General features: G+C 38.9%; 2 protein-coding genes across 2 annotated transcripts; one reads left to right on the top strand and one right to left on the bottom strand.

Moving 5' to 3' along the window:
* Positions 1-1,256: 1,256 nt before the first annotated feature.
* Positions 1,257-6,417, top strand: grk1a (G protein-coupled receptor kinase 1 a). Its single transcript, XM_034109437.1, has 7 exons — positions 1,257-2,100; positions 3,289-3,416; positions 4,622-4,779; positions 4,872-4,955; positions 5,067-5,191; positions 5,281-5,482; positions 6,124-6,417. The coding sequence occupies exons 1-7, from the start codon at positions 1,396-1,398 to the stop codon at positions 6,408-6,410; spliced, it is 1,689 nt and encodes a 562-aa protein (XP_033965328.1). The 5' UTR covers positions 1,257-1,395; the 3' UTR covers positions 6,411-6,417.
* A 33-nt stretch (positions 6,418-6,450) lies between these two features.
* Positions 6,451-14,081, bottom strand: mettl21cb (methyltransferase 21C, AARS1 lysine b). Its single transcript, XM_034109438.2, has 5 exons — positions 14,001-14,081; positions 9,267-9,399; positions 8,964-9,127; positions 8,755-8,872; positions 6,451-7,883 (listed from the first exon to the last, which is right to left on the bottom strand). Exons 2-5 carry the CDS (start codon positions 9,385-9,387, stop codon positions 7,486-7,488), a joined length of 801 nt encoding a protein of 266 aa, XP_033965329.1. The 5' UTR covers positions 9,388-9,399; positions 14,001-14,081; the 3' UTR covers positions 6,451-7,485.
* Between the last annotated feature and the right edge of the window lie 1,463 nt (positions 14,082-15,544).

Below are 15,544 nucleotides of genomic sequence, written 5' to 3'. Positions count from 1 at the left end.
TTCCTTAATCGGCAAAGGACCTTGTTAAAAAATATTACCGTTTTTAAGATCATTGATTTGTGGCTGGTGGTTCTTTAAAACAAGCCAATGGTTTCGGCTCGACTCCCAGACCTGAGTGCTGGTGAAGTGTTCGGGGAGGGGTCTGTTCTTCAGAGGAAAGTCACAGGCAACATGTTAAACACTCGGAAGAAGATAGCTGAAAGGTGAGACCCATCAATAATATGCTTCTTTGCTCACTTATATTTTGCTACTGTAGTTTTACATTTATCAGCTTTTAATTTAAATCTCTGTACATATTGACACACTTGCTGACTTTAACACTGGGCTGATTTGAAAAATAATGGGTGGGCCAAGTGTTTTTGACATGGAGAGCCGATAAGGGTCAAAACGAAGCATGTGCCGCAGACACTTGATCATATTGCTTTTTCACTGCCAGACCAAAAGATAGCAAACATGTCTGTGCATGATATTTACATTAGTTGTATTGCTCAAAATGTCTTCCACATTTGAAAGCAAAGGTTAAACATTGTTTTCATGTTAAAATGCGGAATTTAAAGGGTTATTCATTGCTGTCAATAATCCTGTTCAAACCAGCTGCACACAAATCTCTTTCAGTGTAAGTGATGCAGACAAAACCAGTTCATTATATATTTTTAATTATTTTGTTAGTTCATAAATATCCTACACACAAGCTGTGTAAACAAAGCAGTAGCCTATATGTTTCTATTATGAAAACTAATCTGCATAAATAACTTAGCTGAAGCCTCATATGAGCTCCAGCGGAAATGTAAAAATGTATCTTTGAGAAAATAAGACTTTTTTCACTTCTCACTTGCATTGAGAATTAAGACAGGATCTCTTTGTGGCTACTACTACAGCCATTCATACATTCATTGTACTAACCTGGATGTCAGTATTTAATGAGATATAATAGAATATTTCCCATTTAACGTCGTATTTTAAAAAAAAAAAATTAACGTGCTTGGTAAAAAAACACATTCATTTTGATTTTGATATTAGGATTCTGGGTATATTGCAGACAATATTGCTTTGATTGGGCTACATGAATGTCTCACTGCTAATTGTGAATAGCCAGTTGAATGACTGAGAGTCCATCTTCATATGCTGTCTATGTTCCTGCATGTGCTCAGTGCTCACACACACGGTCTGGGACATTAGGGTCATAATGGATTACCAAAAGATGATGACTCAGGTGTGTGTGTTTTAGTGAGGGTTGAGTTGAGACTCTCTCAGTCCCATTTCTCTCTCATGCTGCCTCACCGTCACCTGCGTCTTCTTATTTCCACACACTTTTAAGCAGCATTTATCCTCTGCGTCTGTTTTCTCTTTGCAATGTCTCCTCTCTTTGTTGCCTAGCAGTCTCCTGCCCTAAACATGGATATCGGAGGCCTGACCACAGTGGTAGCAAACTCTGCTTACATCAATGCTCGTGGAAGTTTTGATGGCACCAATACAGCAACATCCCGGGATAAAAAGTACCACTCCCGCCTCAGGCTGCCCGACCTCCCAGTGTGTGAGGGCCTGAGGGACACCCTGGATGTGACCTTTGACTCGGTGTGTGTGGAGCAGCCCATCGGCAAGCGCCTCTTTAGAGAGTTCTTGGATAAAGATGCAAATGTCGAGTATCACGGGGCTTGCCGTTTGTGGAAAGACCTGGAGGCGTATGACATGGCTGAGGATTCTGGGAGGGCAAAGAAAGCCTCAAAGATAGTCCAGCATTACATGGAGCCCTCTGGCAAACACTTCTGCTCCTTCCTGTCAGAGGACCTCATCGCCAAGGTGAAGGAGAACCAGGAGGCAGCAGGCGATGATCTGTTTGTAGCAGCATGGGCCATGCTGTTGGACTTCCTGCGAGAGACCCCCTACTCCTCCTTCCTGGAGAGCCTGTTTCTGAAGAGGTACCTGCAGTGGAAGTGGCTGGAGATGCAGCCCATGGACGCAGACTGGTTCCTGGACTTCCGTGTGCTGGGGAAAGGTGGGTTTGGGGAGGTGTCGGCCTGTCAGATGAAAGCCACGGGGAAACTGTACGCCTGTAAGAAACTCAACAAGAAGAGGCTGAAGAAGAGGAAAGGCTTTGAGGTGAGAGAACTATTGTCACTCCTGATAATATGCTCCTTTATTCACAATGCGTGTCTTTTTCATCAGCCTTTAACTTTAAAAAACAAATGGTTTTGAAATGGGGAATGCATTAACAATGATCAACTGTTCCAAAACATGTTTGACATAGAGGTTAATATAAGTTTAAAATATAAATGCTACAAGTTTGGGGTTATATATTTTAGTTTCTGATATGATCGGACCTATATTATCTTATCTGAATATCAGTTTATATCCAGCCCAAGTTTACATAGTGAACAAGTAAAATAATTTGGCTGAATGTATCTAAGTAAATGTACCCAACCATTGTAATTAGAAGTGCACATTTTATGTAGGCCTACTTTAATTTTACTTAAGTATTTTTCTTTTCATGCCAATCTATACTTTTACTCCACTACATTTCAGAGCTGCGAATAATTTGTACAAGTTACCACACAAACGTTTACGTTTTTTGCCCACAAAACATTTAAAGAGATTATAAAATATGAGGGTTCATTAACAATTCATTGTCTATAAATACAGCTGAAATGATTAACCAAACTATTTTGATTATTTTAAGTCACTTTTTATGTGAACATTTTTTTCTGGCTTCTCAAACGAAAGGATTTTTTTTGCTTACATGACGATGAGTGCTTACATTTTTTATAATTTTACGACATTTAATTGCCTTTGTTTACATACTGCATTTTCAATGAAGGACTTTAACTTATTTATTAGTGTTTTGTTAAGATGTGATATCTTCTGACAGCACGGCAGTAATGACCCATTTCCTCGCATGAGTATTTCAGGGAAATGAAAAGCCCTTTTAATTACTTGCAGTGATTTGATTAAACGAGGCATTTAGCTGGCTTCATGTTGGAAGTGTGGGACTGCCACTGCTAATCATCTTTGTCCCTGCCGCTGCCTCGTTTAGCCCGCAGTATTAAACTCTGAGACAGGGATAGAGTGATTACTGGGGGCTTTACTGGAAAGCTCTTCTGAATGGAACTGCTCTTGCCCTTGGCTTGTCTGAGGACATTTTTTGAAATGCACTTTAACCTATGTTTCAAATGGCATGTATATCAGCATACTGGCCTATGGAAGAGAGGTCTGTGTATAGTCTGTAACAAGTGTTTCCTCTCTTGAAAAATGTCTCTTGTACCACTGTTGGTCTTTCCAAATGTACTGTAGGGGGCGATGGTGGAGAAGAGGATTCTTGAGAAGGTTTACAGTCGCTTCATTGTGTCATTGGCGTACGCCTTCCAGACAAAGGAGGAAATTTGTCTGGTGATGACCATCATGAACGGAGGAGACCTCAAGTAATGTCACATTCCTCCCATGTTTTAAAGTACAAACATCCCAAAAACTGAGCATAAGGTCGTCCCTGCTATGCTGCTGTGGCGTTGACAGTCTTTTTAATCTTAGCATGTGTTTCTACAATATCTTTTAAACATCTCTAGAGCCAACAGAAGGTGTGCAGTCGTCCAAAAGTCTGACATCAGAGAGATATTGTAATGTGAAGTCAGCTGTGACACCAGATGGGAACACACACAGTATCAGTTACCCAAATGTGCCACACTTTATTTCTAGATAATGGTTCCTACAGTGTGAGGGATTACATGTGATAACATGAACCTTGGTGGCCTCAAACTGTTGTTTATCTGTAGAAAGGCACACGGACGCAGCTGCATGTGTGTCCGTTTCATAAGAGACAGCTTTATGCAAATATTAGTTGTTTTTTTCCACAGACACTGGACTAGAAATCACAAAAATACCATGAAGTGGTTCCCTAAAATGCACCCAACAGTCAAAAAAAGAAAAAGGGAAGACTGTAATTTCCAAACGATAGCAGAATAAGAAGGATTCTATTATGCAAAATATATATGTGTATAAAAAAACCGAATTGAGCTTAAGCTGCATATATTTAATCCTGTAAATGTATGCCTTTTTATGGCCTACATGCTTTAGCAGTGCTTCTCAAACTTTTTTCAGTAATGTACCCCCTTTGAAACATTTTCTCAGCCAAGTACCCCCTGACCGACCCCGCACATTTTTGACAGAAAAAGCCTATATAAATAATTACAATATAGTGATGTTCCCTCAGTGTTTGATTTATTAACTCCTTAATGCATGAATTACAACAAACTAAGGATATTTTCATCTTTATGCATGAAAAAAAAATGTTTCCAAGGAGTTTTTCAATTGAATTAATATATGTTTAACAAACCAATGAACACAATGATATATTATTAAAAACTATAAATACAATTCACAAATGTAACATGTTTATATGAGGACCCCCTTAGTGGTTCTAGGAATATTTTATATAAAATTGTGTTTTCTATTTAACTTATTGTACTAAGATTATTTTTGTAATCATGCATGGTATTTTTTTAATTAACCTTTTTATTTTGTTTATCTCACGTATCCCCTGCAGTACCCCAACGTACCCCTAGGGGTCCGCGTACCCCCATTTGAGAATCACTGCTTTAGCCAAAGCTCACCTGTTCTCCGTTCCCTGAAGGTACCACATCTACCTGGTGGATGAGAACAACCCGGGCTTCGATGAGCCCAGAGCCTGTTTCTACATCGCTCAGATCATCCAGGGCTTGGAGCACCTCCACCAGAAGAGAATCATCTACAGAGATCTCAAACCAGAAAATGTGCTGCTGGATAATGATGGTAATGCATTTCTAGTTGAACAGTAGAAGAAACAGCATGGTCCCTGTGTTAATGATAGCAAATTACGATTAATTATTTATGTTCCCAAAAAGGGAATGTGCGTATATCTGACCTGGGTCTTGCTGTGGAGCTGAAAGAAGGCAAAACACAGACCAAAGGATACGCTGGGACTCCAGGTGGGTCTCCTCTGTTTCTACAAATGAGTAATTTACACCATTTAGAGGTGTACATTTAATGTGTACTTAATTATAATGTGTTTATCCATTGCTCGGCTTACGTTCCTACAGGGTACATGGCTCCCGAGATGCTGAAAGGAGAGAAGTATGACACCTCAGTCGACTACTTCACTCTGGGAGTCACGCTGTATGAGTTCATTGCCGCTAAGAATCCATTCAGAAACAGAGGGGAAAAGGTCAGTCACCTTTCATCAAACTACAACTTGTGCACAACATGAATTACTTGTGAAATGAATGAGAGGAGGAACACTTTCGCCTGTTTTAGGTTGAACGTGAGGAGATGAAAGAGCGGATGCTGACCCGGGAGGTGACCTACGAGGAAAACTTCAGTGAGAACGTTCGCTCGCTCTGTGACGGGCTGCTGGTCAGAGACGTTGAGAAGAGGATGGGCTTCAAGAACGAATGCTGCGATGAGATCAGAGCGCACGCTTTCTTCAGTGACATCAACTGGAGGAAACTGAACGCAGGTGCAGAGTTGCGAGAAGTACTCAGATCTTTGACTTGAAAGTAGAATTACCAGAGTGTAAGAATACTCTGTGACAAGTAAAAGTCCTGCATGTCAAATGTTATTCAAGTATTCAAATCAAAATATACTATATAAGTACTGAAGTAAAAGTACTCATTATGCAAGATGGTCCATTTCAGAATAATATATATGATGTGTTTTGATTATAATTAGTGATGCATTAAAAAAGTGTTATCAAAGCTGGAAAGGTGCAGCTAGTTTTAAGGACTTTGAGTACTGCAAGTATACATTAAGTCTTTATATTTTTATATTTCACATCTTTCATCCAAATCTGCTTGGTACAAATTAAATGTAGTGAAAGTACACAATTTACCTCTGAATTGTATTGAAGTAAATGTACAAAGTACCATGGAAATACTCAAGTAAAGTATCAACAATTTGTACTCAAGTACAGTACTTGAGTAAATGTACTAAGTGACGTCCCACCTCTGCGCAGGTATCTGTTTCCTATACTTTCGAGTTGTGTATAACTTCTACAGTTTGATACAAACACGTGCATGAATGAACTCTACTCTAGATTCAAAGCCTATTCTGGTTTTTTTAAGCTTAAATCCTAAAGTTACATTTTGTATTTCTCTCCAGGAATTCTGCATCCACCTTTCGTCCCGGACGCTAAAGTGGTGTACGCTAAAAGTCTGGACGACGTTGGAGCTTTCTCCTCGGTGAAGGGAGTGACCTTGGATGATCCTGATAAAAGCTTTTTCGATGAGTTTTCCTCGGGCAACATCCCCATCCCCTGGCAAGAGGAGATGATCGAAACAGGCATCTATGGAGAGCTCAATATTTGGGGTCCTAACGGCAGCATCCCCAAAGACCGCAGGGAGTCTGTAATGGAGCAGCAAAAGTCATCAACCTGCTGCGTTTCGTAGAGTCATGGAAACACCTTGAAAATACTAATAATAATAATAATAATAGACTTATGCGTCATGAGGACTCAGGAAAGACACTTCTCTTTTGGACTCACTAATCTCAGTTCAAACTGTTTGTGATTCTTTGATTACACGTTAACAGTGAGTGCAGTAACACAAATAGAAAGGATGGTGATTTTCAACTTGGAGTGGACTTTAAGTAATAATGTTAAAGGTTTTATCCCCAAACTAAGTAGCACAATGGTGACTTAGTCGTATACCCCCCCGATGAAAGCCCTGGGGTGTTTGGAGACACTTCCTGGAAAAATCCATTTTATTGCCACCAAAGAGAAGAACACAGAGATCTTCCAGATTACCCCTTAAAATGTAGATTTAGAAAGTGCTGACATGATTTCCTCTTTGTCTTCTTTGCCGTTCTCGCAGTCTTTACTATTTGTGTGTGCATGTGTTAAATGAATGTAATACTTTTAGGTTTAAAATGCATTTAAAGTATAGACTTATATTTTAAATAGGGTTAGTCATGTGGTACATTCGAGTGAGAGTGACATGTTGAACTTACTTCTCTTGAATATGTGCTTCTATAGAGTGTAGGTTGTTCTTATTGAGTCTACTGTCTTTTAGTTTGAATATAAACAGCTAAATCAACTACTGTTGCTGAAATACTAAACTACTACACCAGAAATGTACATTTAAAAAATGGTTATAGATTTATTTATTTGTTTATAGATAGATCATAATTTAATCTTTGCACAAAGAAAAGAAACAAGAAGAGCAGAGCACCTTTCATACAAGTACATATAGTCAAGTTGTTATGAAATAAACCTAAATATAGAGACACGTTTACAGCAAATGTTTTTATTTTTGTTAATTAGATTAAATGAGAGATATGAACTGTATAAAAAAGTGCTGGCAAATAAAATAACTTATTGTAATGGAAATGTGAGCTTAATTTCTGTTATTTTCCTTACAGCAGCTACAGCTCTGTCCAGTGATGTTGTGAACTAAACACAGAGGATATGGAATTGATTTTATGACCTCTAACATCTCAGGATCCTCCACCTCCCGCAGCTCCTCGTCACTCCTTGGCTGTGGCTTTGTAAATCCTCACCTCCTGCTGTGGCAGCTCGGCGAGCAGCGCGGTGTTGAAGCTGCTCTCGAAGCTCTCCGTGAACTTTAAATCTGACTGGAACCGGATCTTGTTGGCCCAAAGCAGCGTCGTGCGACTCCCCGGTCGGCAGAAGTGCTGCATGGTCTCCAGCAGTTCATTGATGGATCCGTGGGGGTAGACCACGTCCGAAGCGAGCACGTAGTCGTAGTGGAAGGCCGGGTAGGGGAAGTCTCTCTGCAGGTGCTGAGCCCAGGTGAGGGCGGACACCTGAGGGGTGTAGCGACAGCGACCCCTCGTGTTCCTCAGGAGGTTAAAGGTCAGATTAGATAAGATGTCAGGCAGGTCCGTAGCTGTCACCCAAGCACCTGGAAAAGAGTAAAGAACACCAAGGCAGCTGAAGTACAGATAGTAAGAAGCATACACTGACTTTTTCCTTGTTGACTGATCCATTTTTAGCTCTAGTGATGCTGTGCCACTATTGGATGGATTGCCATGAAAGTTTGGTCAGACTACTTTGTTCTATTAAGATCTAACGTTGATCCTCTGTTTTTTCTTGTAGTGCTATATTTAGGTTGACTTTTTTCTGCGTTGCCAATAGTTCACACATTCATGTCAAGTTGAATTTGCATGAACATTTGATTAGTTTTCACAGATTGAATGCTGAGTTGCCGCTATCGTATGGTCTTGTAGATTTGAATTGCTGTCTTTCAGAAGCGTATACTTCTTAACGCCCAAGAAAGGAAAAAGTTTGTTTTTATAGTTTGGAACTTGCAATCCACTTTGACATTATCTCCAACAATCCAACAATGGGTGACTTCATTTGACATCGATCCTATCGCCAAGCCGAACACAGGCCAAAGATGATGATAATGAAGGGACCTCAATATCTCAATATCTACAGAATAACATAATCACTTTGTTTTCGGCGAGATCTTTTTAAAATGCAAGAATGTTGGTGTGGGTGGATATGCACGGTCCTCAGAGACAATGCATCCCTATGTGTTAGTGACCTCCTGATGTTTCTGTGACTTCCACCAATAGGTCAACATTTAAATTTGGCACAAAAGATGAACAGATGCCATTAGGATATTCCTTGCAATAAATCCTTCAAGCTTGCCATCAAATCAATCAAACCCACAATCAAATGGTACTGGGATTTTCTTAAGTATAGCTGTTAGGGACATGGAGTGTCAAGACCAGTGAAAGTTTTTGCCAAATGGACTTGTATTGACTTACCGAGCAGACTTGCCACTATTGAGAGCAAGCCAGTCCCAGCTCCAATCTCCAGAACTGCTTTGTCCATCAGGTTCAATTGCTGCTGGTTATTCTCCAAGAACTGGCTCAAAGCTATGCCCTACAAAGTAAATCACTCATGACTACATTTGCAGCCAAACAGTAGGTCAGAGTATGTGCATTACACACTAACACACAGTAGCAGGACGTACCCCGGGCCAGATCAGAGCACCAAAAGTATCCATAGACTCGCGGATGCTGATGTCATGACCTGCGATATAAAAGGACTCATTCCCCAGTGCGTAGTAAACACTCGGCTCCCAGATGTTCCTTCTGTCCAGAGCCTCTCCTGCCATCACGTTCTGGTCTGTTAATGCTGTAAAGGAGAGTGTTAAATGAAGGTTATAATTCTGCAGACCTTATTCCAAATCTGCTTTTCTGCAATACAGAAGCTAGACTAGGGTTGGCGGTGCAGAATAAAAAAAAAACATAGTGGGTATTCAATCTAAATGTACCCTCATTTGCGACCCCCTGCTCCTCCGCTGGTAGTTTTCCATCCTGTTTGTCATCCAACTCGTTTTCCATTATTTGATGCGTCTCTTGGGCATGTTGGCTGACTTTTGGCAATGTTTCCATGATCACTGAAGCCTAAAGTGAAAGAAGTTGAATCAAATATTTGAGTGACATTAGCCTTGTAACAGGAGTTTATGATTAGGATTAAAGATATCCTACTATATGAAACAATTCATATTTAGTAATCGCTCTGTATTGCCAATGTCTGACCGGATTGTAACAGAACCTAAAAACGGAGTAATTGGTTGCTTAAAGCAGCCTTATGACTAATTTCTATATAAAGTATGTTGGCTGGTTTTGTCAGGAAAATCCAGAACATGTGAAACTTTGGGATTTGGTGTTTATAATATATGAAATCCGGAACATTTTAAAAGAATAAAATAATACTTAATTCCGAGTGTTCTTGCTTTTCTCTTTGAAAGTCATCACATAAAGGCATTGTAATACACGGTTCGGATGCATTACATATTACAGATCTGCCGTAGTTCTTTATTTATAGAGCCCTGATGAGAAGACCTTTGGAAAAACTGAAGAAATGCCGCCGAAACTGAATACTTGACGTGAATCATAAATATATCAACAATTAAACATCTTCAATTTCTCTTCACACAATACGTCTCCTTGCAGTATCAACACTAATTCGGCTGACTTTTACATTTGATCTAATTCATAGATAGGTTATATTTACACCATAACGGTGCACAGCTGATAGAAAAGGACTTGTAGTTTTTAAAGATATTACTGATTTTCTTTGAATGTAAGAATGTAAATACTGAGTCTGAAATAGTATAGCAATATGCTGTAAAATTATGTGAAAGCATGAATAAAACTACACATCTTCAGATGTAGTACATACATGAGTGTCCTACACCAGTGGTTCCCAAACTTTTTGTGCCCAAGGCACATCAAAGGACAAGTAAAAATCTCAAGGCACACCTTTTGTGCAAAAATAGCCCTTATAACACGTGTTATCACTCATCATGTAAAATATCTGTAAATGTGCATAATTATTTACTAATGCCAAATAAAATGTGACAAAGACAACTATTACTCATGAAACATTTATTAACGAAATATTTCAGAAATTAATTTGAAACTTTATCAAATTAGGCTTCATCAAAGCAGCAACACACTCATTTAAACCAGACAGGTCACAAAATAAAAAATGAGGCAAAGGAAACTCAGCAGAAATTCAGCACAGAGAACTGTCAATGCAAGGAAGCTGCACCATGGTCCTGAACTACAAATTATAAATGTAACATTTCAGCAATCAGCATTGAAACATATGCTATTGTAAATATTTTGCCGATTTACAAATTAGTCGGGGCGCGCAGATTTTTGTAATCCTTGGTGGCACTGAGGAGAGGGCCACTCGCAAGTCCTGTTCAACAGAGAGCCGTGACCTCCTGTTGTTCTTCATGTAAACCAGAGTAGAGAACGCCCACTCCAGAGATGGGGTCGTTACTAAAAAATGTAATTTATTACATATTACTTTAAAAAAAAGTTATATATTACACTACTTTGTTACTATCTACATAAAGTAACTCGTGCAGATTACGTACATATAAACCTACAAAGTACTGATATAGTAAATTAAAAATTAAATAATTACTTTTGTGTAGTTGTATATTGCAATAATAATGTATGTTTGTCACAAAATCCCACGGCACACCCGGACTTGCCTCGCAGCACACCGTTTGGGAACCACTGTCCTACACTAATAATACAAAGTTATTATGGCTGTGTGTACCTTGTGTGCACCGCCTAGTGGTTAAAGCACGTTATTGAATTATTGTTTTTATGTGTTATATTTGATAAAAAAGATATTAAGAGTTTCATAGGGGGAAAGTAGAAGGTCTGTGATAGAAATATAGAATATAAAAAATCAAGAAGATACTATAAGTGATCTCTACAATAAAACAGTTTAGTGCAGGATGTACAAAGATAGGAATAGGAGGAGGTGCAAAACAGAAAAACGAATTAACTTTTATTCAAACATTAAATAACAGATTAAGGTCTTCTTTTAAATAAGAAAAGAACTTTGGGGGTATCTATCTACAGATAAATATGAAGCCTGACAAAGTACTTAACGTCTAATATATTGCTTTCCTGCAATGTTAACTATGTTGAAGCACTTATTTTAAATGATATTATACATATGGATTATACTCTTATGTATGTAGATAGAATAAGAAATGTGCAGAATATGACAGTTTAATGGTGGAGGTACACACATATTGATAGATGTCTTGTAATGCACTGTTGAGGAACCTGTGACCCAAGTTTTTCATTCATTGCATAACTACACCGTAGTTGTGTATATGATATCAATAAACCTTTAAAATCTTGAAATCTTGAAAGGGATGTGCAAAATAGCCATAATATATAGTCTTTAATGAACTATTAGTAGAGAATAACGAGTAATGAATATACTTTATTACTCGTTTCCATTCCTGTCAATTGCAGATACATGTTTAGTCTTCTCAAGCACCAACTATCAAATATCTCTCCTGATTGTTGGCACTTGACAATCACCTTCCCTGAATTTTACTCAGGTGTAACTAAAGTCTGATTTAAGGGTTGTTTATATTTCACATCATTAATCAGAATCTGCAAAGTAACTCAAATAAGTGTAGTGGAGTAAAAATACCAGGTTAACCTCTGAATTGTAGTGGAGTAGAATTACAAAAATAATGGAGAAGGGCATGCTAACTCACAGCTAGTTAGCAGCTACAATGATTCCAAGGAACAGGAGGCCTGTGTACCGGGTAATAAATCTACAAGTGGTAGTCCTCCCTGGAACTCTCTGGGTGCAAAGCCTAAGAGTAAATCATTTCCATGGGATTTGGGAGGACGGATAACAGGCAGAGCCCAGCGCTCTGAAATCTGTGATGCGACCGGCTGGCCTGCATTGTTATCACCCAGGAAGAGCGCCTCTTCAACCCCTGTTCATACTAGGAAACAGCTGTGGACAGCTGCTAAAGGGAGAATTACAAACAATCCTCCTAAACCACCAAGTGTGCCAATCCAGAACAGATACGCTCTGCTGACCGAGAACCCGAGATCCCTTTCTGATGACCTAGATAACCTGTCCTCTTCACACAGCAGGGTAAGGACCAATAGCTATAGCAATAGTCTTCAGGGACGGGTCAGCTTTCTGTCCCCAGAGTCAGAACTAAACATGGTCAAGCAGCGTTCAGTTATTATGCTCCAAATATCTGGAACAAACTCCCAGAAACCTGCAGGTCCGCTGCAACTCTGACTACTTTTAAATCCAGGCTGAAGACTTTTCTGCTTTTAATTGAACTATTCGTATCTTAGACTGCACTGTAACTTTTATCCATGTATTTTTTCTTTTAATGTTTTAAATTTAAATGTAATTAATTAAACTCCATGACATTTATGAGAGGGCCTGCTCGAACTTAGGATATTTGGGATATCCGTCGTAGCCAGGCTTTACGATCAGTTTTTAAGTGAGTTGTACTGAGGAACAAGTATCACATCACCGACGGGTGAACAATAGTGTTTTGGTAACACGGGGTGTTCAGGTAACACTTAAAGACTTTGTTATGGAACGCAAAGCAGAGTAGGGGGCTAGTACACCCTCCTGAGGGTCCGATTGTGGATGTCATGCGAGCAAAACATGGTGAAAACAATCAGTCTAAATTAACAATCGGGATGGCAATGTTCGGATTTCCAAAGGGAGGTTCTGTGAATAAATTAAAAATCAAGAACCGAAATAATTGAACTATTCAAATCTTAGACTGCACTGTAACTTTTAATGTTTATTTTATTAGCTTTTCTTTTTAATGACTGATTTTAAATGCCATTTTCTTAATGTCTTTCATTTTTTGTTTTTCTTTTAATGTTTCTTTTATTATCTTTTACTGTTTTTAAATGCCTTTGTCTGCATGTCTTCAGTAAAGCACCTTGAATTGCCTGGTGCTGAAAGGTGCTATATAAATAAACTTGCCTTGCCTTGCCTTGCCTTAATAAATTCACCAATAGTCAAAATAAAACAAACGTAAATAGCCTACATTTGAATAAACTTGTTTAGCACCTTTTATACAAGACATGCAGCTTGACAAGTTTGAGATGAACTCCAGACACGAGGTGAGGCAGACTATCCCCAGATTGGTGTTTTATCCCCTCTTAAAACATAGAGGGTGAAAACATCAGATCATGAGTATGTGTTGAAATAATCATTGTTGAAATTGCATTCACAACTTGATATTAATTTAGGCGTAGGCCTATAAGCCGTGTTGACAATATGCATATCTTTACTTTTTATTTTCCGGATCATCACAAACCTTTGCATTATTTCTCTGGCTAGGAATTGTGTGTTTATTTTTAGAGTGCATCGTAAAATGATTTGTGTGTTTGTGACTTCTTTTAAGCTCTGTTAAAGTTTTACTGTGTTGACAATCGACTAGATTTTGTGTACTAGTCCCTTTGGCTGTCATTGGACTCCAGTGTGGAGCCCAAACACACAGCTGGTTAAACCCCCGAGGTCAACAGCATGACATTTCTCTCTACCTCTCCATGCAAATATGAAGGACACAGTTTGATGCAATTTGAATCGAACCACTTTCATAAGAAGTATAGTTATTTACGAAGGTCTACTTATTCACAGAAACATTAAGAACAAACACTTTAAATATGTTGCAGAAACATACCTGTACGAAGCAGTCACTGTTTCTCTTGTGTGTCTGAATGTTTCTCTGCTGTGTTCTTGTGTTTATAGAAGCAGCAGCATCTGTGACACACCCCTGAGCGAGGCTGCAGCATTGGGCAGAACAACTGATTTATAATCTCTGACAGATATGAGCAACCCGGACCGACCCAGCTCCCAGCAGCATCTCTTGTTGTGTGGATATTCTATATATAACTCATACAAAATCAACAACATTGTGGCTTTATAATCAGGTTTGACATTTGTTATTTTTTCTGAAGATAAATCCTAACATCTGCACTACTTCTCCTCCTTGCATCCTTAATGGACAAGACATCTGGCTTTCAGCAGGGATTTCAGGTAGGACTGTAATGCCAACACTTGTTCACACTGTGCACGGTGCCAACATATTTACTTTTTTATTCTTGGAGGGAGATCTTTGAGGTTTGTTATGGTGTGAGATGGATGTGTGCCACCTGGAAGGCTCCATGGAGAAAAGTGTTCATTTTTAAAGTTATTAACAGGAGCGTTGAAAACGGTTTTGCCTGACCTGAAATTGACACTTTTCCCTTTGAATTCCTTCATCAAGCTTTTTTCATTCCTCTCTTCTTCAGACGGCATCTCTAAACCTGCATGCTTTTCCCTTCTCTCTACGTCCTACCTGCTAAACCACTTGGACTTCAGTTTGTTAGTAATTTAACCTTAGGATAGGATACGGCATTAAACCTTTGAATCTGAATTGTATTCAATGTAACATTTTAACCCTCTTTTAGACTCTAAGATCCTCCTTAAAACATCACAAAATCAACGACAAATTACGAACATTTCAGTACATTTTTCCAGGGAACTTTATTAAATGCCGATGGTGGAGAGATGCATCGAAAGTCTTCAACTTTGAACCTGATTGCTGCAAAATTCCGAAATCCTGATTCTTAAACCGAACACACAAATACATAAACCTAACATAGATCACCCTCCCATGCTCTCCCAAAAATGACCATACCGTCAACCTTTTCTGACCCCCCCTCCTCTTAATCAATCCCATAATCATTGTTGCATAGTCCACAAAAACAACATATGCCATCAACTGCATCAGTAAATATGAACAGTAGTCACAGATTTAATCACCAGAAGAGATGCAGACAACTCAAATATAATGTCATCTACGACTTTAATTATTATATATGTCACAAACTATTTTAGAAAACACCTGTTATGGGACTATTTAGCTTTTTAATAAAAAAACATTGTGTCAAATGTCACAAGGTAATGAATATCAATGGTTTAAAAAAACAATTCCAATATTATGATGACACACTGAGAACCCCCTTTTATTGCTGGTATTTATCTGCACTATAAAAAGACACACACACACACACACACACACACACACACACACACACACACACACACACACACACACACACACACACACACACACACACACACACACACACACACACACACACACACACACACACACACACACACACACACACACACACACACACACACACACACACACACACACACACACACACACACACA

Source organism: Pseudochaenichthys georgianus, chromosome 21 (genome assembly GCF_902827115.2).
Source record: "Pseudochaenichthys georgianus chromosome 21, fPseGeo1.2, whole genome shotgun sequence".
In the NCBI taxonomy this organism is placed as follows: domain Eukaryota; kingdom Metazoa; phylum Chordata; class Actinopteri; order Perciformes; family Channichthyidae; genus Pseudochaenichthys; species Pseudochaenichthys georgianus.
The sequence above is the reverse complement of the archived record's forward strand: the minus strand, read 5'-3'. Positions and strand labels throughout refer to the sequence as shown.